General features: G+C 47.4%; 1 protein-coding gene and 1 long non-coding RNA gene across 2 annotated transcripts in view; one reads left to right on the plus strand and one right to left on the minus strand.

Moving 5' to 3' along the window:
- TYROBP (transmembrane immune signaling adaptor TYROBP) overlaps positions 1 to 13659 on the plus strand; it is a 27063-nt gene extending 13404 nt beyond the window's left edge. The window contains exons 2-6 of the mRNA XM_084815454.1: positions 2778 to 2801; positions 7636 to 7773; positions 8998 to 9032; positions 10985 to 12062; positions 12279 to 13659. Coding sequence (XP_084671580.1) covers positions 2778 to 2801; positions 7636 to 7773; positions 8998 to 9032; positions 10985 to 11050 — 263 coding nt within the window. The 3' untranslated portion in view covers positions 11051 to 12062; positions 12279 to 13659. The remainder of the gene's footprint in view (positions 1 to 2777; positions 2802 to 7635; positions 7774 to 8997; positions 9033 to 10984; positions 12063 to 12278) is intronic.
- Positions 11023 to 15496, minus strand: LOC146337926 (uncharacterized). Its single transcript, XR_014785123.1, has 3 exons — positions 12276 to 15496; positions 11647 to 12060; positions 11023 to 11539 (listed from the first exon to the last, which is right to left on the minus strand). It is a non-coding gene; the product is annotated as an uncharacterized LOC146337926 (long non-coding RNA).
- Between the last annotated feature and the right edge of the window lie 12193 nt (positions 15497 to 27689).

Genomic DNA, 27689 nt, shown 5'->3' on the forward strand with positions numbered 1-27689 from the left:
TGCTAATCTATGGCACAGAAATTTGGGGCTTTGCAGATCTTATAAAAATTGAAAGTGTCCAAAGTCACTTTTTGTGCCTGTTCCTGGGAGTTACTAAATCTACCCCAGCATATTTAATTAGAGCTGAACAGGTCATCAAAAAGATCTCTAGATTGATATACATAAGGATGGTAAATTATTGGTGCAGAATAAGTAATTTAACAGAAGAAAGACTTCCTAAGAGCTGTTTGGAGGAACAGAGATTATTTGTGGAAAGTTTTGGATGGAAAAACTCTTTAAATTTTTTCCAAATGTTGGATTCTCTGACCAGGCACTAAATCCAAGGTTGAAAGCTAGCAGCAATATTTTTAAACAAAGAGCATTTGTTGTAGGAGCACAAACTGATATAACTGCTCTTACATCATCAGAAACAGCAAAATGGTTAGCTAGTACAAAACAACTGTATCAATATGAGAAATACCTGTCAGTTCCTATGAAAACAGAATATCGGAAAGCTTTTACACGTCTAAGATATGAACAAATGGATACTATGATGAAATGGGGGAGATTTCATGGCATACCAGTAGAAGATAAGTTGTGTGTTTGTACTCAACTACATTATGTACTTGAGTGTCAATTATACAGAGACAAAACAGAAAATTATTACACTTTCTCCTAAAGAAAGTGTAATACAGGGGTGTAAAGGAGAAATCGAGTTATTTATTGCAATCGACCAACTCATACGTGATACAGAGCGTTGTAGTATTTGCAGTGAAAACCACTAGATGTAGAGCAAAGTTTTTGGACACAATCGATGTGAATTGTTACAAAGATTCAGAGACAGGAATGTAAGGTGATTGACAGGATACTAAAGGTTCCTTTACACTATATTATTGTTGTATATCCACCCTATTTTAACTTTAGTATAGATTTGATATGTATCTTATAGTTCTGTTGTTTTAACTATGTGGAATTTTTGATACTGTATAATAGCATTTTACATTTTAAGTTTGTATCTTTTGCAATGATCTTTGGATTGAGTAATAAGCACATTATTTACATGCTTTAGCCTATGGTAGGAATGTGCATTTTTGACCAGTTTAAAAAAAACAAAAGGTGTATTTTTCTATGACAAAACTTGCACAAAATTCCCAAAGGTTAGAAAAACGGTCCACAAGTTCATGGAATCTGCCCGACAGGAAGAACTGCAAAAGAAACCATGGCTCAGATGCATAAAAATCTGGAAAACAAATGGTTCTGTTGCAGATTTCTCTGACATCCCTAGATCTGACACATCTGTTTAAAGGACTCTGAGAACGGGGGCGGGGGGGAGAGAGAGAGCCAGTGTGGTGTAGTGGCAAGAGTGTTGGACTAGGAGCTGGGAGATCGGGGTTCTAGTCCCCACTCGGCCATGGAAGCTCACTGGGTGACTTTGGGCCAGTCACAGACTCTCAGCCCAACCCACCTAACAGGGTTGTTGTTGTGAGGATAAAATGGAAAGGAGGAGGATAATGTAAGCTGCCTTGGGTTCCTTGCAAGAGGAAAAAAGGCGGGGTATAAATGCAATCAATCAATCAATCAATCAATCAATCCCATGGAACAAAAAGCCTATGAAATGCATGGATGGGTGTCAGGCAAAAATGAGTGAGAATTTTCCAATCAAAAAATGAGGGCAGAAGAAAACAGGGTGCAAAATGAGGAAGATTTCAGAGGGGATGAAATTCACTCCAAGATTTGGGGCTCCTTACATCTAATGAAGCTGCAGTTCTCCTACAAGGGAGAGCACATTCACTACAAAGCATGTGGCCAATTGTGGGGAGGGGGCATTTTCATCCACCATGAACAAAAACTGAAGTGCAGACACCAAATGCCAAGACCCTAGCTCCAAGCCATCCACCTTTTTTTACCATCTCAGAGGTCAGAGTCAAATCCAGTTTTAGCTCCTCCCCAGTTGAGGCTGGTGGCTCTGTTTTTGGTGGGGCTATGAATCCATTCTGGATTTCAGTCAGAACCATCCAGAACTTTAAAGGAGCTATCCAAAGTGCCAAACCTATTTGGTAGTTAGGGTTCAGCACCTCAGATAGCTCTTTTAGGGTCCTGGCTGGTTCTGACTGAAACCCAGAATGGATTCACAGCTAGGGATGTCAAAGAAATCTGCAAGAGAACCACATGAGTTTAGTTTTTCATGAAACCAACCCACACATTCCACAGCGGACCACCTTCCCCCCATCAGGACTTGTGGACCAATTTTCGAACTTCCTTGAATATTGCGCAAATTTTGTCATAGAAAACTATGCAAAAAAAAAAAAAACCTGGCCAAAAAATGCACATTTCTCCCATAGGATAAAGTGTGAAAATACACATTTGGGAGGATTTGCACATTTTTGCATTTGTAAATTTGCGCAACTGCACATTTGTGCAAATGCAAATTTGAGCAAATCTGGAAACAAAAACAAATGATTCCATCGATGGGTGGACAACAGAACAAAAGGAGCCTGACAATCCACAAAACACCGACGGAATGGATTTTACACAATCCATACATCCTTATTCACAGCCCCACTGAAATTGGAGCCACCAGACTCCTCTGCTCCTCCCGTCTTGCCTTAAACAACCAGGTTTCTCTCCCATTTGAGAATTCTGCCAATTCCAACAGGGAGGGTTCTGAATGTTCCATTTAGGAGCCTGTAATCTCTTCCATCAATCAATCATGGATCTGGTGGGAATGAATGAGAAAGGGGGCTATTTGAAGAACGTCAACTAAATAATAGCCCAAACACCATTTCTTTTTCTTGTAGGAACTGCAGTTGGCCAACAAGCAGGTAAGAGCCTGTCTACCTACTCACCCTTTTTGTAATGTTTGCTGCTGCTAACTTTGTAAATCAGAGCTGGGGAAACTGGACGCTTGCAGGATCTGCTCTGGATTTTACTAGAAGCCCAAGATCTATCCACTGGAACCTGGTGCAAAAGACATACACTTAGAATTAAATTATTCTGAGCCCTGATCAAGAATTTGTTTTGAGTGCCAGGACTGTAGAAGCGCTCCTAGTTAACACAAGTTTTCTTCTTTTCAACAGTATAATAGTTGGGGGAGGGGGAGGATTTTCTTGTTGCCATTGTTACATAATTGGGAGTCAGAAATCCTTGCTGATCTACTCCAGATCACCCAGAGATTGACCAATAGATCTAGACAAAAATAGAAGATGGGAACAAGCAACAAAGAAACTTTTACATAGACTGTGCAACACTTACTCTGATGATATTTAAAGTGGGCAGCTGCTGTTTGAGGTTTCAGTCCCTTGCTTTCTGTTCCTCCAAACTGCTTCTCTACAGACAACTACTTGTGGAACACTTGGGTTCTTATTTTCAATATGCCCTTTCTTGATAGGATTTTTTAAAAAGTATTGTGACATGCATGCGCCTCACTTCTGAGCGGTGAGATGTTTCAAGGGCTTGCTGAGGATTCCATTTCCATAGGAGGAAGTCACTGGAGACAGAGGGCATTTCTGTGAAATTGTAGGGCTTATTTACACATATATGCAGGCTGAGCATAAAATGGGGGGGGGGGTTCACAGCATTAGCACTCTGACAGTTTCCTGTTCTCCACCAGATGTCAAGGGAACCCATAATGCCATACGATTTCCTGCAGAGAGCAACATCAGCTCTCTGCCTCCTTTTCAGACCCAGTTCCAGCACAGGCTGACTTCCTGCTACACACACAGACCTCACTTGACTCCCTCCTTGTTTAGTGTGGGGGTGGGGGGAGATGAGTCATCTCCACCCATCTGTTCTACCTCCTAGCTCCCATTGAAACACATCACCAGAACTGGCTATCAACTGTCCTTTAAGAGATATTGCCTCAGGGCACCCCCACTGATAGCTCAGCTTACAGACATCTTAGAGTCAAGAATTGCATAGTTGGAAGGGATCCTTAATCTCTTTTCAGTCAGAGGCACTGGGCTGTCAGGGTCTTCTAAAAGATCATTCAGACCAACCCCAAACCTATGGCACCTTGCATTCCTCATATGCATATTCTCACCTGGAACTCCCCATGGTCTCCTATCCAGACTACCAAGCAGATCCACCCCTGCTTACCATTACCAATGCCAGAGCATGTTTTCCAGTCTAGTCACTGGGACATATATCCGTTCTTACTTATTCATAGTTGTCAAAAGGGGGTGGCCCGCATGATATCCAAGGAGGATATCAAAGGATATTGAGGAAGCAATGCAGCCTCCTCAATAAAGTTGCCAGGCTCAAAGCTGCAGAACATGTAGGTCCTTTCAAATCTCCCATGCGGCAGGAGGAACCTTTTCCCACAACCTGCTGGAATCCATCAGGGTTCTTCCAAGCAGGACTGGCCCAGGACATTTTTCTGCCTGAAGCAGAACATCAAGTGAAATCGAGCTGCAGAGTATCATTGGCCAATCAAGTTATTTTGGCACCAGTGGCAGAACATGGCCTGGTTCACATGACACTAGGGTGGTTAATAAGCCATGGTGGTGGATTAACCATCCCCACACATGCTGGTCATCATGTGCCAGCTCATTTCCCTAGTTACCCTCACCGGGCACGGGTTGTTGTAATGCCCAAACCGGGCAATGGTGGAATATTGGGGTGAGGGTAATTAGGGACATGAGCTGGCACATGACTGGCATGTAAGGGGGTGGTGAACACTGGCCTGTTGTAAGGTTGTAGGGTGGTTTGTTAGCCACTCCAACAAGCCCCCCTCTCCGGTTTGGATGGCACGAGAAATAGGGATGGACGAAAGTCCCTTACCTGTTCTCGAAGCTTGCTTCACGGTGGGGGGGAGGTGCTTCGGTTCTCCCCCCAAAGTTCAGGCGAGGGGGGGGAGGCGCCCCACCTCGCCCGGCCGAAATTCAGGCCGGGGGGGAGGCGCCCCACCCCTCGCCAGTGAAATTCAGGCCGGGTAGAAGCGCCCCATCTACCCGGCCGCAAAATAAAAAGTAAAACAAAAACAAAAAAAAACACCCCCATGATAGGCTACGTAAAAATTAACGTAGCCTATCACGGCTAGATTTCCAAAGTCAGCCATGATAGGCTACGTAAATCGTCACATAGCCTATCACGGGTGACTTTGGGGAAAAAAAAAAAGCACGTACACAAATGGCGGCCCCCATAGGGCGCCGCCATTTGCGTTCCTTATTTGGTCCCTGTAGTCTATGTAAAGATTTACGTAGACTACGGCGAAAATAAGGGCAACGCTATTTGCTATTTGCGTTCCCCTTATTTTCGCCGTAGTCTACGTAAATCTTTATGTAGACTACAGGGACCAAATAAGGAACACAAATGGCGGTGCCCTATGGGGGCCGCCATTTGTGTACGCGCTTTTTTTTTTTCAAAGTCACCCGTGATAGGCTACGTAATGATTAACGTAGCCTATCACGGCTGACTTTGGAGATCTAGCCATGATAGGCTATGTTAATCGTTATTTAGCCTATCACAGGTCTTGGGGGGTTTTTACTTTCCTTGTAATGGCGGTGGCGGCAGCCAGTCGAAAGACCGGCTGCCGCCCCCGCCCCTGACGAAAACCCGCCGAACCACCGCTGGGATCCGCCGCCGGGAGGGACATTCGTCAAAGGTAAGTCCCATCCCAGGGGGGGGCGGGGGCGGAGAATTTCACCGCCGATTTCGGGGGGCCGAATGCATTGGCACTCGGCCCCCCGAAGTTTCGGGGAGAAATTCTCCCCCATCCCTAACGAGAAACTAGGAATGTCAGAGAATTTCTCCATGAAACTTCGGGGGGCCGAGTGCCAACGCATTCGGCCCCCCAAAATTGGTGGAGAAACGGTCCCTCCCAACCACCCCCAGAATGGGACTTACCTTTGTTGAATGTCCCTGGCGCTGGCAGCTCCTGGCGGCGGTTCGGCGGCGGTTCGGCGGCGGTTCGGCGGCGGTTCAGCGGCGGTTTGGCGGCGGTTCGGCGGCGGCAGCCAGTCTTCCGACTGGCTGCCGCCACCGCCATTTCCCAGTAAAAAAACAACAACAACAAACGTGATAGGCTACGTAAAGATTTACATAGCCTATCACGGCTAGATTTTCAAAAAACACCGTGATAGGCTACATAAATCCTTATGTAGCCTATCACGGCTGACTTTGGGGGGGGGGGGAAGCGCATACACAAATAGCGTTGCCCTTATTTTCGCAGTAGTCTACGTAAATGTTTACGTAGACTACACATGCCCAAATAAGGACTACACAGGCCCATGGGCGCCGCCATTTGTATAGGCGCTTTTTTTTTCCCCAAAGTCAGCCGTGATAGGCTTCGTAAGGATTTACGTAGCCTATCACGGCTGACTGCAGGGACGCAAATGGTGGCGGCTACGGCCGCCGCCATTTGCGTCCCGGCAGGAGACGAGATTCCTGGCCGGAGGGACGGGGCGCCTCCCCCCCCGGCCAGAATTTCGGCCGGAGGGATGGGGCGCCTCCCCCCAGCCAGAATTTCAGCAGGGAGGGATGGGGTGCCTCCCACCCCACCCAGAATTTCAGGGGGAGGAACGGAGCGCCTCCCCCCCACCGCGAAGCAAGCTGCGGGATAAGGTAAGGGACTTCCGTCCATCCCTACGAGAAACCACACGGGTGTGAACTGGCAAATTGGTGCCCACAAGCCCCATGATCCACCATGGCTGAAGTGATCATGCAAACCAGGTCAATGTCATAAGTACCTCTCTGCCTTCCCAGCCATAAAAAGACAATTGTAATAAATTTAATCACTAACCATTTACTGCTCTTTCAAGAAACCCACAATCTGCTGCCTGAGGTGGCTGCCTCTCTCTGTCCAATGGCAGAGCTGGCCCTGGCTCTGGCAGACAGAAAGTAGGTGAAGGGGTAGGTGACAGGGCTGGGGAGAAAACAGACAGGAGAAGGCATGGCTGTCTAATCTCCTGCCAGTGGGTTATTAACGATATCTGAATGTTCTCTGGCTTTGAATCTAGCCAGTCTGCTCCTGTATACCTCTTCCCTGCTAGAAATGTATGGATTTTGTAAAATCCATTCTGTCTGCATTTCCTAGATTGTCAGGCACCTTTCGTTCCATCATCCACTCATAGACAGAATTGGACATTTCTCCAATTTTCCAAATTTGCACAAATTTGCATTTGCAGAAATTCACACGTGCAAAATTTGCATTTGCAAAAATGTGCAAATCCCCCCCTCAAATACTCATCCCCAAAAAAATGTGCAAATCTCCCCCCTTGCAGATTTTAATGCATTGTCCCATGGGGGAAATGCACATTTTTGGCCGGTGCTTTTTTTAAAAAAATGTTTAATGTATTTCTATATAACTAAATCTTCATAAAATTCTGGAAATTAAAAATAAAAAAAGGTCCACAAGTCTGCAGAATCCATGTGACTTGGTAAAACCCAGTCCGCTACCCAATCCACGAATTTGATTCCATTGCAGATTTCTCTGATGCCCCTATTCCCTACTTCCCACTAGAAACTAGTGATCATTACATCTGTGTTAAATCCCCCACCCCACCCGAAGCAAGCTTAAGGTTGCCCAGATGCCAGGGCGAAGGCGCTTGAGTCCCGCAAACACTCATAATCTCCCCATGAGCTCTGCCAAGACTTTATGATCCTGGGGACTGCCGCTGTGTCTGTGCATCTCACAACTCCAGTTCAATTTCTTCCCAGACTGTAGCAACTGCTTTTTGCTGAGTCCAGGCGCCATCGCGGGCATCGTGCTGGTAGATTTGCTGCTGACCTTGCTCATCGCATTGGGCGTATACTACGTGGCCAGGCGCATCACTCAACGCCAAGCAGCCAGAAGTGGTGAGGAGGGAGGGGTCACTCATGTCCCCTCTAGCAGGGGTGTTGTTAGGCCTGGAACAATGGGGCCCCAGCCCTGAATCTATTTGCCATGGGCATGGATCTCTGCTCCAGAGACCTAAGTGTGCATTGGTGCCAATGGAGTGGTGTTTTTTTCCCTCTGCTTTATTGCCATGCAGGGGGTGGTTTTCAAGAGGGATTGCATCCGGGGAAGGAAGTTTGCTGCTGTAATGCCCCCCGCAACCCTGCCCTTGCATGGTAATATAGAAAAAAAAAATCTTTCCATTGGTGCCAATGGGAGGTTTTTACTAAGTCTGGCCGTCATGACGAGGGAGGGGGGATTTCCAAGGGGTAGGGGAGGGAAGAATTACTCTCCCTACCCTATACATTGTGCTCTCCTCTCAAATCCCCCTCTGCATAGCCATTGAGCTTGGGGGGGGGGGGCTTCCACTGATCGGGCCCCAAATTGTTGAAGTGCCTAGAAAGACGCTCGTGTGTTTGAGAAATGATAGCCGTCGATGTGGCGTGCATGCAAGTGGAAGAGACTGGAAGCCTGCACCCATGCTACAAAAAGGGTACATTGAATGTGCTCTTGGGGTGGGGAATTGTATCTGCTGGCACTCGCCCCCACCTAACATCAGCACAGAACCCAGCAATCTGTGTATTCCCTGGAAAAAGCAGGTCCGCGCCAGTGGAGGCTGGTGGTTCCGATGTCAGTGGGACATTGCATCTGTTCCGGGTTTCAGTCAGAACCAGTCAGAACTCTAAAGGAACTAAAGGCTCTAAAGAACTCTATAGTTCTGATTGATTCTAACTGAAACCCAGAACAGATTCACTGCCCCACTGACATCGGAGCCGCCAGCCTCCACTGTCCAAATTGCATGCATCGCCACCTCTCAGTCTGCTGTTCCAGCCACTTTTTCCATTCCTAACTTCAGGAGTCAGTTCTGGAAAGCCAAGGTGGGAAGCAGGGGAGGGGGTAGTGTGAGAGAGCCCCTGCTTTATATGCCGAAGACCCCAGATTCAATCCCCAGCATGTCCAGGTAGGGCTGGAGAAGTTCTAGCCTGAAACCTTGGAGAGCCATTGCTGCCAGTCAGTGTTGACAATACTGGGCTAGATGGACTCAGGCTCTGACTCAGTATGAGGCAGCTTCCAGTGTTCTGCTGACGGGATAAGAAACAGAACAAGTTATTTTTCTTCAACCTCCATCTTCTCTTTCTTCTTAGATGACATAAAGACTCAGCACGAGCCCCACTATGAGGTAAGTATGACATGGGACTCCTAACCTTTGGCTCTGAGGCCTGCTGTGTGGGCTTGTTGAGATTAGTAAAGCATTCGGCACGCCAAGAAGCCCTGCACCACTGTTACGCCAGCAGGGCAACCCAAGACATTTTCTGTTTAGGATGAGGTGTGGTTAAAAACCCTTCATAGAAACTGCTCCTAATTGAGTGACAGGGATTCTTCTAATGTGGCACACAGAACTTCTAATGTGTTAACCTTTCTCACCTTTCTTCTAATCAGAACATCTAATGTGGCAAGCAGGACTCCCAGTCCAGGAACCAAAGCCAGTTCACCTGGGGTCCCCATCTGCCCCCCTAGGGTTGCCCAAACAGCCACACCCTTGCCCTGCCCTCACCCCCTTTCCCCTGACCACCTACTGTTCAGTGGCTTCCCGGCTTTTGTGCAATTTCTTCCCCATTCTAAAAGGCTGAAATGCATCTCCTAAGGCTTAGTTACTGGCAGGAAGAGGTTTAAGTAAATATCTGCTGGTATTTTGTCTCCACCCCTTTTGCTTTTAGCCCCACCCACTGCTCAAATGTGGCTCCTGAGAGCTTCTCTGAAATGTAATTTGGCCCTCATGCTGAAAGAGTCCTGCACCCCTTTTCTAATGTTAACTCTCTACATTGCCCAGTTGCGTTTGTTTTATACTAGTTTCCTGACTTTCCCCCAAAGAATCCTGGGAATTGTAGTCTGCTGGGAGTGCTGAAAATTGCCCCCCACCCCCATAGAACTACAGTTCCCGGATATGATAGCCAACCATGCTGGCTGGGACATGCTGGGAACTGTATGACTTTTTTTTTCTGTCTAAACATGCATAGCATTGCGCCCTTAAAGAAGGATTAGGCAAATGCATGGATAGGTCTATCAAAGGTTCTCAGCCATGACACCTATATGGAACCTTTATATTCACAGGCAATAAAACTCTCAATACAAGATCTTGAGAACAAACAGTAGGGCAGAGCTGCCGAAGGGCATCAGAGATCAACACGGTCAGGCACCTGCCAAGGGCCCATTGCCAGTCCTGTTGACCCCACCACCACGGGGCCCCTGCCTGTCACTAGGTGCTTCTGCTGCTCCCACCACCAGCAGAGCCATTTCGTGCTCCTGCTTGCTGCCACTGTCAATCACTGACATCACTCCACTCCTGCCCATAGATGTGTTCACCCAGCAGCAACAGGCAAACAAGACCTGTTCCATCATATTAAATTGCCCTGAAGAAGAACCTGGGCATGGTCCGAAATGAGTTGGAATTATTTTCATTGAATTAGGGAGCAATCCTATGGCCACTAGACAGTGGCTAGACGGCCACAGGATATGGTGTTTTCCAGGAACCGACCTCAGAACCCACGCTCCGAGGTTGGTTCCCGGAGAACCAACCTCCCCCCACATCCGCGCTGCCTCGGAGGCAGCATGGAACAACCCCGTCCTCCGCACTCACAAGAGGAGCACAGAGTGGCTGCAAAGGGGCATGGCTGGGGGCGTTCCAGGGCGGGGAGGGCGGAAATGTCTGTACAACGCACATCCTATGTGTCGTACAGCAGCTCCCTTCCCTGCTCCATCCTCTCGCGGCTAGACAGCTTCAATGGGCTGTCTAGCAGAAAATGCAGAGCAGGAGAAGCGCAGAGGGAATGATCCCCTCTGTGCTTCTCCTGCCCTGCTTTGGATAGGTGGTTGCCTCCAAGTTGCCTCCACCTATCTGGATAGGGTTGCGCCCTTAAACATCCTTTTCGACTACCCCTTTGCTTTTGGCTTTTTTGGCATGTCATGGAAGAGAGCCAAGTGATGGCTTGGTTCCCATAATAACTGTCAGAAAGGAGACTTTGAGCTAGACATTTGATCTAGCAGGGCTCTTCTTGGAGAGAGGGAATGGCGGTTGAACTGTCCAAACAATGGAGATGTGCCCTGACACTCTGCTTCTTTCTTATCTCCCAGGAACTTCAAGTGCACAGACTGGATGTTTACAGTGATCTGAAGAATACTGGGGCCACCTACAAATAGTCTCCCTCCTTCCCCCTTTGAGCTCTAAACTAGAGCTCAGAAATAGAAGATCTCTCTTCAGGCCTGCTCAGAAGCTGTACTTTTAAGGCAGGCTGTGGACTTGTGAACTTTCATTCAATTCTTTTCAGTATGTAACTCCCTCCAGTGAGATCATCTGATCTATTTTAGGATATTTTTTCCCCACACCAGCACATGCATCCATTGAGATGTGGGTATACCTGCCATTGGTTGCAACACAATGCAGAGTTCTTGGGGGAAACATGTGATCCCAGTGCTATCCAGTCAGGAGCCCTTTCTTCAAGTGCCTAGGCTCTGGCTGATGGCCACATGTGTGCTACAAACCCAAGTCATTCCATGCTGCACAAGCACGTGTGCCAAAAAAGAATGGGCCACCCAAGTCTCATTTTTGCTGAAAAAAGCCAATGGGTTTACTTCCAGACTTAGTTAGGGGAGACCTATTGAAATCAATGGGAGTTATGTTAGTCATGACTGACTTAGGATGCAATCCTATGCATGTTTAGACAGAAAAAAAGGCCTACAAAAGTCCACGCTTGCTGTAGAATGCTGAGAGTTGTAGGACTTGTTTCTGTCTAAACGTGCATAGGATTGCACCCTTAAAGACCCATTGATTTATACTCTACGAATGATTAGGCCTGAATCCAACCCAATCATTTTGTATTATGATTTTCAAATCTCTTTAGGGCACAGTCCTCTGGGACGTACTCCTGCCATTGAAATGAGCAGGAGCTATTTTAACTTTTTAAGGTTTGATGCTTTTTCGGTTATTGTATTTTGTGGTTTTAAGACTAGTTTTGTGAATTGTCCAGAGAGCTTTGGCTATGGGTGTATAGAAATTGAATGAATGACTGAATGAATGAATGAATGAATGAATGGAGTGAACAAGGAAATTGCCTTATACCAGGTCAAGCTATTTGTCCACGTAGCGCTGTATCATCTACTCTAACAGGCAGCAGGTCTCAAGGGTCTCCACTGGAGGACTTTCATATCACCTGCCACCACTGGAAGCTGGTGGCTCCGATTTCAGTGGGGCTGCACATCCATTCTGAGTTTCAGTCAAAACCAGCCAGAACTCTAAAGGAGCTATACAAGTAGCTGAACCCTATCCCCAAAATGGGTTCAGCACCTTGGATAGCTTCTTCAGAGTTCTGGCTGGTTCTGACTGAAACCCAGAGTGGATGCATTGCCCCACTGAAATTGGAGCCACCAGCCTCCACTGCCTTCCACTTGATCCTTCTTTTAGCTTGAGAGGCCAAGAATCGGACCCGGGGCCTTCTGCGTACAAAGCCAGTGCACTGCCACTAAGGTACTGCCCTTTTTGCACACACAACCCCTTCATTTCAGTTGGGCTTGTGCAGGAGAAGTTCCTGGCGGATTTTGCCCTTGATCTTTACTTTAGGGTTTGAAGTCTATGCTTGAGGGTTATGCCGTTTTTATTTGCGTTTTTGCTTTGCATTTTGGGGTTTCTGCATATAAATTTGTTTTGCTTAGCATTTCCATCCAGTATTTTTCTTTCAATGAAGTTTGCCCTTGTGGAGCCGTAGGACCAATCCCATTCCACTGACTGCTGTAAAGCTCACAGATCAACTACTCTCCCTTGACGTGTGCAGTTTGTTGCTAAGGCCCAAGTAGCTACCAGGTTCTCCCTCTGTGATGACGGACTACTGACTGATGCTTGCCCTTCTGTGCCAAGATGCTTCCACATGCTTGCACCTGAGTACTTAACAACAGACTGGAAATTATCCTGGCCAAATGAGAGAAGGAATAGGCTGAAACTCTAGGTCCCAGCAGTGGTAGGGAAGGATTCACTTGAACAAAGGAAATGATGAAAGTTGTCCAACAGGAAGGAAGATTGATATTCACAAATGAGTTCTGTTTCCAGAATTGTAACTGTGTTGGCCTGTTTCAGCAAAAACAGCAAAGAGACTTGTAGCTTCTTAAAGACCAACACATGTATTAAGGTATACGCTTTCATGAACACTGTCCATTTCATCAGTCATATGAAGTATTAACTTCAAGTTGGCAGATTTGTATGCGCATGCTTGAGGGGAAGAGGGATTGTAAAAAGTGAGGTCAGAGGGAACTGAAATGCAAAACAGCACAGACTGCGATGATTGCTTTAACAGTTGCCATCTGTGCCAGCTCCATGTTTTTGAGGGCCCTTAGGCAAAATACCCTCAATGGGCCTCCTCCCTCAGTAAATTTTAGTGCTGTGCCAGAAATTTCTCCCAATTGATTTCGAAAAGAAATTCAAAGGAGGAGAAATCCTGCAGAAATTCTCATGGGCTGGTTTGGGGTTCTTGTGCGCACCTTACTTGTGAGGTGGCTGAGGAGTGTGCATGAGTGTCCTGTCTGTCATTGTGCAGTCATCTCTGTGGCAGCCTGTATCCTCCTCAGCTTCCTGCACTTCAGTTAAAGCCATCATGAGGAAGACATCATGAGGCAATTCCTCCCACGGGGCTTTTTCAGTTCAGAAAGTCCAGGTGGCCTGGGAAGCTACAGAGCAATGGAAATATGTGTAATGGAGAGAGAAAACACACACAGCACCCTCGGCCACCTCGCAGTGATTAGGGAAGCTCAAAAATACCACCAAAAGAAATTCAAAATTCTGCCTCAAACAAACTGAAGCCTCAACACAGTTGATGCTGTTGCCACCTACAGAAGCAGTGCAATAAACCCAAAACCCTGAGGAGGAAAAAGGAAAGAACCTGTGCTACGACCCCTGCCAATATTGAGCCCTTTCTGTGAGAAACTGTTGGAGAATTTCTCCTCCCCTAGGAGAAATTTGGTGAAACTGTTCCCCCAATTTCTCTGCCCACAAAGAGGCTGGAGAATTTTGAGAGGCCATTCGTGCACAGCTCTAGTAAATTGACCTGCTTACCACCGTTATCACCAGCTGCTGTTGCTCCTCATCGTCTCACAGCATAGCTACCACTTGCTTGCTTGACAGGCAGGGAACCAGGGAGCCAGGGAGCAAGGAGGCAGGGGTATCTCCTGCTCCATCTTCTCACCACCACCATTGTCTGGGCCAGAGCGAGAGGCACGTGGACAAGCAATGGTGAATGAAGAGGAGGAGCAAGTCCAGGGGGCTCTTCTCAGTCAGCCCCTGCTGAGGTGTAGACCCTCAGCAGGTGCCCAACCAAGCCTACCCTCGGTGCCAACCCTAGTTACCATTCACAAAATGTTTCTGAGATGTAATTGGATCAGTGAGTAGATTATCACATATCATGTGATTAAAAATTCACCAGAAATAGAGTTGAATCTCTTGACGAACTGTACTTCAGTAATTTCGCATTGGTATCAGTTCTGACGTTAAGAATATATTGCTTCTGACTGGCCAACAGGGAATTCCTCTGACTATGCTAGTTCTTTAGGGCACCATCCACAGATATCCTGATATTCTTTTCAATATGGCTGTTTTGGGATTGCTTCCAGCAACTGGTGTGAGTTGGTCACACATGTGTTTACCTGGGCACAAGGCCCTCTGAGCAGCAAGCAAGCTTTATCTTCAGCTCCCATCTCGGGTTTCCTTTGTTAAACACAGCAAGCCCACACCGAACTCGAATCCAATGTCAGAGAAGCTCTCGGGGGCCACATTCCAGTGGTGGACAGAGATGAAAGCAAAAGGGGCGGGACCAAAAATACAAAAAAAATATCAACACACTGTAGGTTCAAGCTGTTACTGCCAGCAACTAAGCTTTACAAGAGTATTTCAACCGTTTGGGGCGGGGGGAGAACTGCACAAAAGTCAGGAAAGGATTTGTGGGGTGGGGAAAGGGGATGGGGCCTGGAAAAGGGAGCAAAGCCATCTGGGGAACCCCAGAGGGCCAGATTGGACCCCAGGGGTGTGGATTGGACCACTGTGCCCAAGGTTCCCCACCCTTGTTCTAGATGATGCAATTCCAAGTCCTCTTTTGTCTTCTATATCGGGAATGCATTTCTTCTCTTGGGGCAATGTGTAAGTGGCTACCTTCATCCTCCTACATGGCAGGGATAGGTTGGCTGCTACTGGGCCAGGGGCTTTTAAGAATATCACCCATCCAAGTGCAGCAGGCAAAGGAATCCTAACTCGAAGAATGATACTATGGCAGCATCGTTTCCATTAATTTCCTATGTTGAAGCTCTTCAAACTTTTGATAGGATTCTAACCAAGTCCAGTTGCTTATATTTTGTTCTGATTAATACACACATACAAAATGACAGACACTCATACACACTCCTTTTATATGTTGTATAACTTGTATTTTTACTTTCATTAGGTATTGAATTCCTACTTAAGCCATTTTAATGTAGGGTTTCCATAAGCTTATCAGTTATAGGCTAAGATTTATAATTAGTGACTTCCTTTGGTTCTGTAGCGGTTTTGATGTATTATTATGTATGTTCTTTTTCTTCATTTTGTTGCCTTTATTTTGAAAACTTTATTTCAAAATAAAATAAAATAAAATGTCATGATTTCTTTTTAAGAATATCACCCATCATCCACCCCCAAACAGATGAACTCTCACATTTTTGGATTAGGATGGCTCAATCACAAGGGAAATAATGACTGTGGGTCCTACCACCTCTTCCCCTACCACACAGACTTGGGTCCAGCCCTACCACTTCTCTCTCTCTCTCTCTCTCTCTCTCTCTCTCTCTCTCACACACACACACACACACACACACAATGATGTCTCCTCCTCCAGAGACACAGCAATGATCCACATATTTTATTGATTGTGTTTTGTTCATTTTAATCCTTTCTTTTAAAAAGGAAAAAAGGAAAAAGAACACAAGCCAGAAAGAACAACAGCAAAATGCATCTTAAGACAAGCCATCCCAAAAATTAAATGTTAAAAAAAAAGTCTCACCAGAAAAATGGAAGAAACCAGCCTAAAACAGTCCAAATCAAACCCCTCATAAAAAGCCGTCCAGTCTGGGACAGAAAGGTTTTCAGAGCCTGACTAAAAATGGGGAGAGAAGGGGCTTGGCAGATTTCCTTGGGGAGAGAATTCCACAGTGGTGCTACCACCGCCAAAAAGGCTCTGTCCCTGGTGACTGCCAGACCTTGCTAATGGTGGGCCAGAAAGCAGGGCCTCTGATGCTCATCTGAGGACTCAGGGAGGTTCATTCTGTGCAGATGGTCCTTAAAGAAACATGATCCTCAGCCAAAGAAAGCCTAGCAAAGGAAAGCCCTTTCTAGGGGCTATCTAGGCATGGGCATTAAGCCAAGATTTCCTACAGTCGCTTTCTTGAGTGCAACACCCATCCTGGGCAACCAATCAGCACCATCTTGGAGCTGTGTATCCTGCTGCTACTACGGCTAGGGGAAGGCACAAAGAAGGAGAGCAGGCAGTAGCACAGGCCAGATTATGGAGCTGTCAGAGATTCTGGGTCTTGAACGGGGAATATCAGGCTCTAAGGCTGGGCCTAACCTAATGAGCTTCAAAGGGCTGCACTTGTTCAAGCTTCAATGTCCTCTTCAGGCACAGGAAAGAACAGTGGTGTGCAACACTGACCCCTACAACTGGCTGACAGTAGAAGGCCTGTGGATTGACCAGGCCTAGTTTTTCGATACCTGTTTTCTGCTTTAACGACAAGCTCGGGCCTAGCACGATAGCGTGCAGTATCTGCAGGATTAACTCATTTCCTGTGTCTCCTCAGAACATGGGGCCATCGGCACTACAGTCCCTGCTGAAGCCTCAAACCGGCAACAAGCACACTGCGTGACTCACATAAACCATCTGATCCTTTTTTTGTCTTTGTATGTTTCCGTTCTCTCCCTCCCTCTCTCACCAAGTCACCAACCACTGGCACTTATCCTGACCAAATATAGCATCCCAGAGGTTGAGGCGCAAGAGCAGCTGGTGACAATGGCATTGAGAAGGTGGACGCACCACGAGAGGGGGCCTGTTGAGGGTGTCTTTCCCAAGGGCCCTCAAAAACTGCGGACAGGGGGCTGGTGGGATTTGAAGTGCAAAACATCTGGAGGGCCCCAGGTTGGGAAGGTGCTGTAACACCTTTCTGGGCTCAATTCAGAGTGCTTGGGATTAACATTCAAAGTCCTAAATGGCTTGGGGACAGGTTATCTGAAGCATGGCTTCCTCCTATATGTACCTGCCCAGACCCTAAGATCATCTTCAGGGGTCCTTCTCCAGGAGCCCCTGCCAAAAGAGGGAACAGGACCTTTTCTGCTGTGGCACCCCAGCTGTTGAACAAACTCCCTAGAGAGGTTCACCTGGTGCTTATGTTGCGCTCTTTCCAGCGTCAGGTGAGACCTTTTTATTTTCCCAGGCATTTTTAGCATTTTTTAGCATTCCAGTTTCTAGCTCTGCCGTCTTAAATCTGCTATTGGGTTTTAAATATCTGCGCTGCTAGGTTTTACTCTGGTTGCCTTTTTTATTCTGTAGTTTTATATTTTCTATTTTCTATTTTCCCTTGTATTTTTGTGGTTTTAATTTTGTGAACCTCCCAGAGAACTATTGGGTGGGATAAACATGAAATGAATGAATGAATGAATGAATGAATGAATGAGAGCCAATGTGGTGCAGTGGCTAGAGTGTTGGACTGGGAGTCAGGAGATCCGGGTTTTAGTCCCCACTCGGCCATGGAAGCTCACTGGGTGACTTTGAGCCAGTCACTGTCTCTCAGCCCAACCTACCTCACAGGGTTGGTGTTGTGAGGATAAAATGGAGAGGAGGAGGATTATGTACACTGCCTCGGGTTCCTTAAAAAGGAAAAAAGGCGGAATATAAATGTAATAAATAAATAAATATCTGTTGGGGGAGACAAGGCTGAAGATCAGTCCAAAGTGTTTCCTAAAGTTCTGTTCACTGATCCACATATTTTTCTGAGTGCAAATTCACCTCACTCTTGCACCCCAGAATGGTTACTATCGCTGCTGCTGCTGGTACTGCTACTCCCACCATCACTGGGAGTTTTCTCTCTGATTGCTGTGAGTGAGTCTGGGGTGTGGGAAAAGGAGTGTGACTAGGTCAGAATTAGGGATGTATGAGAAATTCATTTCAGTTCACTTTTGACCAGAGTTTACCTAGTTTGCACCTCTTGGAAGCAAACATGGGCCCAGCTGCAATCTGCTGTCAAAGTAGGGATGTCGGAGAATTTCTCCACGAATCTCCGGGAGGCCAAATGCCAACGCATTTGGCCCCCCGAAATTGGTGGGGAAATTCTCCGACACCCCCCCGCCTAAGCTGTGCCATCTGCACCTTTTGTTGGGGAAATAGCCTATTAATGGCCCCAGATGACCAGGGGTATGTTTCTTAATGGGAGACAATGGCTAGGAAATTGACTGCTATTGTTGCTGGTACTGCTGTTAACATTGTTGCTGGTTTTATTGTTGGCTTTTATTGTTGCTTTTATTGTTTTTATGCTTTTATCACTTTTAGTATTTTAACTGTTTTTATGTATTTTATTGCTGTAAGCCACCTTGGGCGGGCTTCTGTCCTGAAAGGCAGCCAAGAAATATTTTAAATAAATAAATTAAAATAAAATAGGAAATAGTTGGAGATTTCTATAGAATATAAAGAGAGACAAGGGCATGGTGGACAACTTATGGCCCTCCAGATGTTTTGGCCTACAATTCCCATCAGCTCTAGTCAGCATAGCTAATGGTGAGGGATGATGGGATCTGTAGGCCAAAACATCTGGAGGGACACACATTCGCCACCCTTCATCTCACACACACACACACGTGCGTGCACACGTGCGTGCGCTAAGGGTGAGTCTTAAGGTGTGTGTGAATGAGGGCGATACAGACTGATACAGGAACAGAGAAACACAGAGAAACACAGAGAAGCAGAGAGTTAGCCAAAGGCCAAAAGGCTCTTCAGGAGCTGTGTCAGTGTCTCTCTGGAGATCTGATGTGGGGCTGTCAGTCTGTTGCCTGCTAGGACTGTGAATGCTACTTACTTCCACGTATGCTCGACTTCTATATTTGAAAATAAAACTGTTATTACAAAAACACCACAAGTCTCCAGTGATCTCTCCTCTGAAAGGAAGCCAAATCCTGATAAGAGTACTCCTAGAACTTCTTACTGCTTGGGGACATGGGGAGCATTTAGCTGTCGGGAGGTCACCCCTGCTGCCTTCTGAAATCCTCAGGTAGCCAGAATCAACACGCAAACAACAGGGCTCTTTTCCAAGGCTTTATTCCCATTCAACCTAATGACGCTTACAGAAGCTAATTGCTTGATCCTACGAGTGAGACTTAAGAGAGCTGCCTACTCAGGGGTTCTAACCTTAGGAATCAGTTGATCTCTGTTTGGAGGGGAAGGGGGGAAACCTCTGAACTTATGGGCTAGGAGGAGAGAGTCCACCCCTTTCCCATGGGGCATTGGGGCGCCGCTGTTGCCGTTGTGCCAAGTGAGCTGAGCGCCTCCTCTCAGTGCCCGTCATCTTCCGCTCGATGCTGCCTAGCATTCAGAAACTGCTGTTGCGCCTCCCTCTCCCTGCCAGGGTCACTATCACTCTCAGGAATATGTACCAGGAGGGGGTCTCCCCCAGCTGTTCCTCTGAACAGCGTGCAGGTTCCTCTACTGCGGTTTCAATCTCTTCCTCAGTATCAGAACTGCTTTGGAGCTCTCTGGGCTCCGATCCAACCCTGACAATAACATCATGACATGATTACTAGTGAATGGACCCATCTTCACACAGGTCAGAATAATGCTTAGATTGATACTGCAAAAACTTCAAGCAAAGTTGGGTGGTTGTCAGAGTTGCACACATTGTGCCCGCCCCATGTGAGTGAACCCAGGCCTGCTGGCACCCCTAGGCATGGCTGCTACCCCGGTACACCCTATAGTCCCGCGAGGGAGGGGTCTTCACACTAAATTCCTCTGAGGGGGCTGCCCCACAGCAGCAGGGAGAGGGCAGGGGGGTATAATTCTTACCTCATTGGCTTCAAACGATATCAGCTGCAAATTAGGGTTGGCGGAGAATTTCTCCCCGAAACTTCGGGGGGCCGAGCGCCAACGTGTTCGGCCCCCCGAACAAGTTTCAGGGAGAAATCCTCCGAACCCCCCCCCGCCCCCGCACACCCCCCCCGGGACAGGACTTACCTTCGCCGAATGTCCCTCCTGGCGGCGGGTCCGGGTGGCGGTTCGGCGGGTGTTCGAGCGGGGCGGGAGCGGCAGCCGGTCTTTCGACCGGCTGCCGCCACCACCATTGCAATAAAAGAAAAAAACAACGCCCCCTGATAGGCTACGTAACGATTAACGTAGCCTATCACGGCTAGATTTGCAAAGTCAGCCGTGATAGGCTACGTCAATCGTCACGTAGCCTATCACGGCTGACTTTAAAAAAAAAAAAAAGCATGTACGGATAATGGCGGCCCCCATAGGGAGCCGCCATTCCCGTTCCTTATTTGGTCGCTGTAGTCTACGTAAACATTTACGTAGACTACAGCGACTAAATAAGGAACGCGAATGGCGGCTCCCTATGGGGGCCGCCATTAGCGTATGCGCTTTTTTTTTTTTTTTTAAGTCACCCGTGATAGGCTACGTGACGATTGACGTAGCCTATCACGGCTGACTTTGCAGATCTAGCCGTGATAGGCTACGTGAATCATCACGTAGCCTATTAGGGGGCATTTTTTTAAAAAAAAAACTTTCGCGTTCGCGGCCGGGCGAGGCGGGAAGCCTCCTCCCCGGCCTGAATTTTGTCCGGGCCGAGGCAGGAAGCCTCCCCCCCGGCCTGAATTTCGGCCGGGCCGAGGCGGGAAGCCTCCCCCCCTGGCTGGAACTTCGTGGGGGGAGCAGCGAAGCGCCTCCCCCCCACCGCGAACGTCCTTCGAGGACAGGTAAGGGACTTTCGTCCACCCCTACTGCAAATGCTATGCACGGATTAGGGAAGCCTGCTATCTAGTGACTGACAATGGTACTGCAGGTTTCCAACACAGAGACACATTAAAATTAATAAATGCATTTTGAAAACAAAATAAACACAAGGGGCACACTACCAGCATCCCCTTTGCATGCATACCACATTTCAGGTGTCTAGGTTTCATGGTCTTTGCACTATGGTGCTGACAGGCAGATAAACATCCTCTCTCCTCTATCGTCATCATCATCATTATCATTATCACTGATGATGATGCCTAAAGTTTACTAGGCACCGAACAAATATAAAAAAAAACAAACTCCACTTGCTGACTCATAATCTAATAGAAATGATACAGCAGGAAGAAGGGACAGCGAGGGAACAGGAAAACAAACAACAAGCAAGTACTAATTATTCAGGGTTACATAAACACTTCATAACGGAGTGGAATGGCCACCGGGGAGACAGCTCTGGGAGAGGAAGTTGGCCAGTACAAATGGGAGTTGATCCCAGCTGAGCCGACAGAGGGGTCCTTGCTGACTCACATCCGCCTCTTCCAAAGCCAGGTGGAATGGCTGCTGATGGATGAAAAGTTTCAAGAGATGAGGAACCAGTGCCGGCTCCAGGTTTGGAGGGCCCTTGGGCAAGACATCCTCAATGGGCCCCCTCCCTCAGTGAGTCTACCCTGCCACTGCCATTGTCACCAGCTCCTCATCCTCTTTTTCATTATTGCTACCACTTGCTTGCTTGACAGGCAGACAGGCAGTGAGCATGTTGGCAGTGGCATCTACTGCTCTTCCTTCTCATGACCACCAGTGTTTGGGCCAGAGCACGAGGCAGGTGAACAAGCAGGTTGCAACGGCAAAGGGGAGGAGCAACTTCAGGGGGTTCTTGCTTGGGGTGTGGACCCTCAGCAGGTGCCCAACCAATCCTACCCTTGACACTGGCCACAGAGCAGCTCCCCAACCCAACCCATATTTGTGCAGAAGTCAACTGATCTGGGAGTGCTTTGCAGGAAGCAACCAAGACATGTAGTGGAGAGCCTCCTCCCAGAGTGGATCGTAGAGCTGCAGTCATTGAATGACACATATGCCTTATGCAGAGATGAGACAGCATTCTCCACTCCCCACACAGGATCATAAAGAAGATGGAAGGTCAGAGCAATGCAGAGATTCCACTGCCACGCCTGTGGCTGGATGCTTTGGATAGAATCCAACTAAAGTCCTACTTAAGTTAGTCATGACTAACACATAGAATCATAGAATAGTAGTAGTAGGGTTGGAAGGGGCCTACAAGGCCATCGAGTCCAACTCCCTGCTCAATGCAGGAATCCAAATCAGAGCATCCCTGACAGATGGCTGTCCAGCCTCGTCTTGACCGCCACCAGTGTGGGAGAGCCCACCACCTCCCTAGTCATTGGTTCCATTGTCGTATTGCTCTAACAGTCAGGAAGTTTTTCCTGATGTTCAGCTGGAATCTGGCTTCCTGTAACATGAGCCTATTATTCCGTGTCCTGCACTCTAGGATGAGTGCACTCAATCCCATTCATTTCAGTGGGTCTACTCTAAGTAGGACTTTAGTTGGCTTCTACCCTTTGGGTTCCCGTGAACCTTTGATCATTTCTTTTTTTTATTTTTGTCTTTATGGCATCACACTAGCATGCTCCAGCAAGCCATTTGGGAAATCAGTGCTAAGCCATTGTTGCCAACGATGTCTCTCCCAAATGGACAGTCCCTAGTGCTGACAAACAAAAGGGGTTGTGCAGCTATTCCATCTTTCCCTCCTTGATGGATGTGTTGTGATGGGAAGAAAGAGAAGAAGCAGTGCGAGAGTGATGGGAAGAAAGAGAAGAAGCAAAGTTACAAGAAGAGCATGACATGTGGGCACCCCAGAATGTTCAGAAGGGGCCATAGCTCAGTGGTAGAGCACACGCTTTGCATGCAGAAGGTCCCAGGTTCAATCCCCAGCTTCTGCAGGTAGGGCTAGGAAAGAATCAGGTTTGAAACCCTAGAAAGCTGCTGCCAGTCAGGTTTAGCGATACTGGGCTAGATGGGCAAAGGGTCTGACACAGTATAAGGCAGGTTGTATGTTCCCATTCCATATTTGAGGCAGGGCAATTGCACAGTATCTGGAAGGGACACATTGTTTCCATGCTTCTGCAATCCCAGAAACATCATAGGAACAAAGTGAGCTGCCTTATCCTAGATCAGACAATTTGTCTACAGATTGCACTATTATTTATTCTAGTCTTCCCCCATCTGGTGTCCTCCAAACCTTTTGGACTACAACTCCCAGGATCCTGAGCATTGGCCATGCTGGACCAACTGAAGTTCAGTTGGTGGACTTCAACTGGCTCATGGGAGTTGAAGTCCACCACAACACCTGGAAGGCACCTGGTTGGTGAAGGATTATCTTCTTTCATAGGTAGTAGATCTCCAGGGTAGGCATGTTGGAGAAATCTGCAAGGGAACTAAATGAGTTCGGATTTTCATGACTCTGACCCTTGGATTCCGCAGGGGACTGGCTTTTCCCCCTGTTGGGTGGACTCTGCCAACTTGTGGACCAATTTTCTAACTCTCCCGAACTTGGTGCAAATTTATTTGTAGAGAAACACACACACAAAAATAAGAGCTAAAAATGTGCATTACCCCCTCATAGGCCAAAGTGTGAAAATGTGCATTTGGGGGAATTTGCACATTTGTGCAAATGTGAATTTGAAAACAAAAAAAATAAATTCCGGTGAAGGGCGGGCAACAGAACGAAAGGCACCTGACAATCCACAAAACACAGACAGAATGGATTTTACAGAATCCATACATCCCTACTCCAGGGTCCCAGGCCGAGGTCTCACCCTCCCTCTGCTATCTGTTCCTTTTAAACTGGTGATGCCAAAGAACCTGGGACTTTTACTTTTTTGTATTCAGAGCAGGTGGCCTACCACTGAGCTATGCTCCCATTGCAAAATAAGGCACACGTTCACACAACCACTTTATACGGATCTTGTAAAATCCATTCAGTCTGCATTTTGCAGATTGTCAGGTGCTTTTTGTTCCACCGTCTGCTCACTGGAGGAATCAGATTTTTTCCAATTTCCCAGATTTGTGCAAATTCGCACTTGCATGAATGTGCAAATCCTCCCCAAAATGTGCAAATCCCCCCCCATGTGCATTTTCATGCTTTACCTATGGGACAAATGCACACTTTGGGTCAGTTTTTTAACATTATTTTACGTATTTTTCCACAACTAAATTTGTGTAAAATTCTGTAAAGTTTTTTTTTTTAATTGCTAGGGCAGCAGGCTAGCAACTCTCAGCTTGTGGCCATCTTTATTTTTCCAGAATGCAAAATGAAATGAAGATTGGAAGCAGTTGCAGCCTCAGGGGGCACTTCAGTTCACAGTGCTGGGCTGAGCAATGCTGGCAAACACTCTAGTAAATGTGGGGGCGGGGGGAAGGATGCTGGCAAGCAGCAGCAGCAGACCCGTTGGGCCCTGGCACTTCCCAACACATGCTGGTTGCTGGCGCCGGCCCTGGTCTAGAGTTGACACTTGTCTTTCAGCCCATACTGACCATGTGCATAGCATACACATCATTGGAATGCTCCCTTATGGTCACAAATCGTATGTTTTGGATGCTACTGCTCCACTGATGCTAGGAATAACAGGAAGAAGCAGCTACGTTTTGCACGGCTCCAGCAGCCTCCCACCCAGGACTGCCAACTGGCCATTCTTTTCCTGGAATGACAAGTACCGTTGCATTCTGGCATGGGGCCAGGCTAGCAGTGGAGGCTGGTGGCTCCAATGTTATGAGGTGGTGAAACCGCTCTGGGTTTCTATCAGACCCAGTCAGAGCTCTGAAGAAGCTATCCAAGGTGCTGTACCCTATCCCCAAACTAGGTTTGGCACCTTGGATCACTCCTTTAAAGTTCTGACTGGTTCTGACTGAAACCCGGAGCAGATTCACAGCCCCACTGTCATCAGAGACACCCATCTCCACTGTAGGCTAGGAGTGCTGAAAAGTAGGGCTGTGCACCGCCCCGATCCGAAGCCCAAATTACAAGTCGAAGCGGGCTGCTTTGGAGGTGCCTCCATGTTTTTCGAGGTGGAGCAGAAGAAGAACAAGGCACCCCGGATCAAAGCGGATTGTATACAAAGCGCCTCGTCCGACTCAGTGATTTGTTCTGAGCAACCCAGATAGCTGGTGCCAAAAGTATCAACTTGAGCAAAGTTCAGCAAGGGGTTGAGGAGGGAGGGGGGAAGGGAGGAGGAGGGAGGGAGGTTTGTCAATTGCAAACTCTAGTTCCCAAATCAGGACTGAATGTAACGCAGCAATCTCCAATCAGAGATGGCGGTGGAGGAGGAGGGGAGATTGAATAACTGGAGAAAAACGGCTGCATTTCAAAGACAGAGATCCTTCCGGTGCTGTTACCCATCCCCCATCTCCCAGCACCTGCTCCGCTCGCCGGTCCCTTCTCTTCCACCGCAATCACCGTGTTTTTAAAAAACATGGCGATTGGAAGTCTATGTGCACATAGGCTTACATGCAAAAAGCATTGTGAATCTTGAGTATATGGGTGATTCACAGTACTTTTTGCATATAAGTCTATGTGTGCACATAGACTTATATGCAAAAAGCGCTGTGAATTGCCCAGACAGGCGGAGGAGGCGAGGTGCATATCCCCGCCACTCACTAGCTGTCTCCTCCTTGTGAGCAGGCAATGGCTAGTGACGGGGGCGCTCCTCCTCCTCCCCAGTCAGCTGTCAAGGACAGATAGCCAACAGTGCAGCACACACACCCCACCACTCTGTAGCTGTCTCCTGAGAGGATTCACAGCCCCACTGTCATCGGAGACACCAGCCTCCATTGTAGGCTAGGAGGGCTGAAAAGCCAGTAAACTTGAAAACCAGTCTGCCAAAGATATTATTACTACTACTACTACTACTACTATTGATCCCACTGCTCAGCCCAGCAGCATCCAGCCAAACGTCCACCATATTCTCCACATTCTCCATCTCAAGCTGAAAACCTTTTTATTATTATATCCAACTACCTCTTCATGCATGGTGCTCCGCATTGGTTTAACTGCTGCTGTTTTTAATGTCATCATGTTTTAATTAGGATGGCCATCTGCCCTACTTTGCGGAGGACAGTGTTCTATTTGAAGGTGTCCTCTATTATTAGAGGAGCTGCCCAGTCCAAATCCAGTTTAAAGATAAAGAACCCTAAGAAAGGAGAGCAGAGCAGAAGGCTTGAAGTTGCGCATCAGCAGTTGTTAGCATCTGGAGAGCAGACTGAGCAGGCAGGTAGGCCATACAGGTCACCTGGTCACAGTCTACTCCATGCTGGTGAGATGCACCACATTTCTATTTAAATTATTATTTTCTAAAAAATTTGCATTTATACATAAAAATTAGCATATGCTAATTTTGTGCAAATCCATGCCCTCTTTTGTTGCCTTTGGGTGGGAGATGCATTTCCCTTTTTTTGACCATGTGCAACTTGGGCACCTGACAGGGATGTTGTACATTGGCTTCCATGAGGACTACAAAGTTCAAAGCCATTTTTTCCCATCACCAATTCCTTTGGAGGAGTTGTCTTTATGAAGCTCTGTTTTGGATTTCCAAGAATCAGAATTTCAAGCACCACTTTGAACTCCTGATGCTGAAATTTCTGGACCTCTGAAAGCCCTTCTTCAGGAGGCAGACAAATTGGTTTAGGGATGGACAAATCTGTGAGTTTTGGTTTCTCTCAGTTCTCATTTTTCCAACCTTAAGTTCAGCTCATCCCATTTCCACCTCACTTTAAGATTAAAAAAAAAAAGTTTGCACAAAACGTGCATACACAATTTTATGTGCATTTCTCCTAACACATGCATTTCTGCATGCAATACAGTGCCTTTTTAACATTATTTTCCCTAATATGCACATTTTTGTACAAAAGTTTTATTGGAGAACTCTGTCACAAAATTTGGAGAAGAAGTGTGGATTTTGAAGGATAACAGAAGTACGGTTTGCGGTAGAGGTTTGAAAGTGCAAAATTAGGTAGGTTTGCATTAAAAAGTGAACTGAACAAATTGCTCCCCACCACTACCATCACCCTCCCTCCCTACTTGCAATGTTCATTTTCACCTTCGGATTGTATGTGCTAAATACTAGGGGTGTACCCCACTTACCTGGGTCCACTGGGGGGTCCACCGGGGTGGAGGCAATCCGGTCCTCCACCTGGAATCCTCCCAGGCTGGCTCCGCTCCACGGCAAGTCTGCGGGGCCGCCAGCCAGGGCCAGCCAGGGCCAGCTGGGGCCAGCCGGGGATGGTCTGCACCTGCAAATGGCGTCTGGCGTAGCGGACGCCATTTGCATCCCTGCACTTTACCATGATAGGCTACGTAAAGATTTACATAGCCTATCACAGTAAAGAGCAGGGATGTAAATGGCATCCACTATGCCATTTGCATCCCTGCACTTTACCATGATAGGCTAGGTAAAGATTTACGTAGCCTATCATGTTAGAGAGCAGGGACGCAAATGGCGTAGCGGACACCATTTGCGTCCGCAGTCCGGCGATACGGCCATGGCAGTCATATCGCTGGGTCTTCGGGGCAGGCAGCAGGGAGCAGGACTTCATGCTGGAAGAAAAGGTAGGCGATTTGATCTTCCACGGACTTGGGGGGGGGGCGGATTCAATAGAATCCGGCCTCACTGGGGTCCATGGAGGATTTCTCCAACATCCCTACTAAATACACCCCAGATCATTCAGCACATTGTGGAGAGGGATTAACTGCTAAATCCCACACAAGATGTTTC

Source organism: Heloderma suspectum, chromosome 10 (assembly GCF_057233095.1).
Source record: "Heloderma suspectum isolate Gila_16-S chromosome 10, 16-S_ref, whole genome shotgun sequence".
In the NCBI taxonomy this organism is placed as follows: Eukaryota; Metazoa; Chordata; class Lepidosauria; order Squamata; family Helodermatidae; genus Heloderma; species Heloderma suspectum.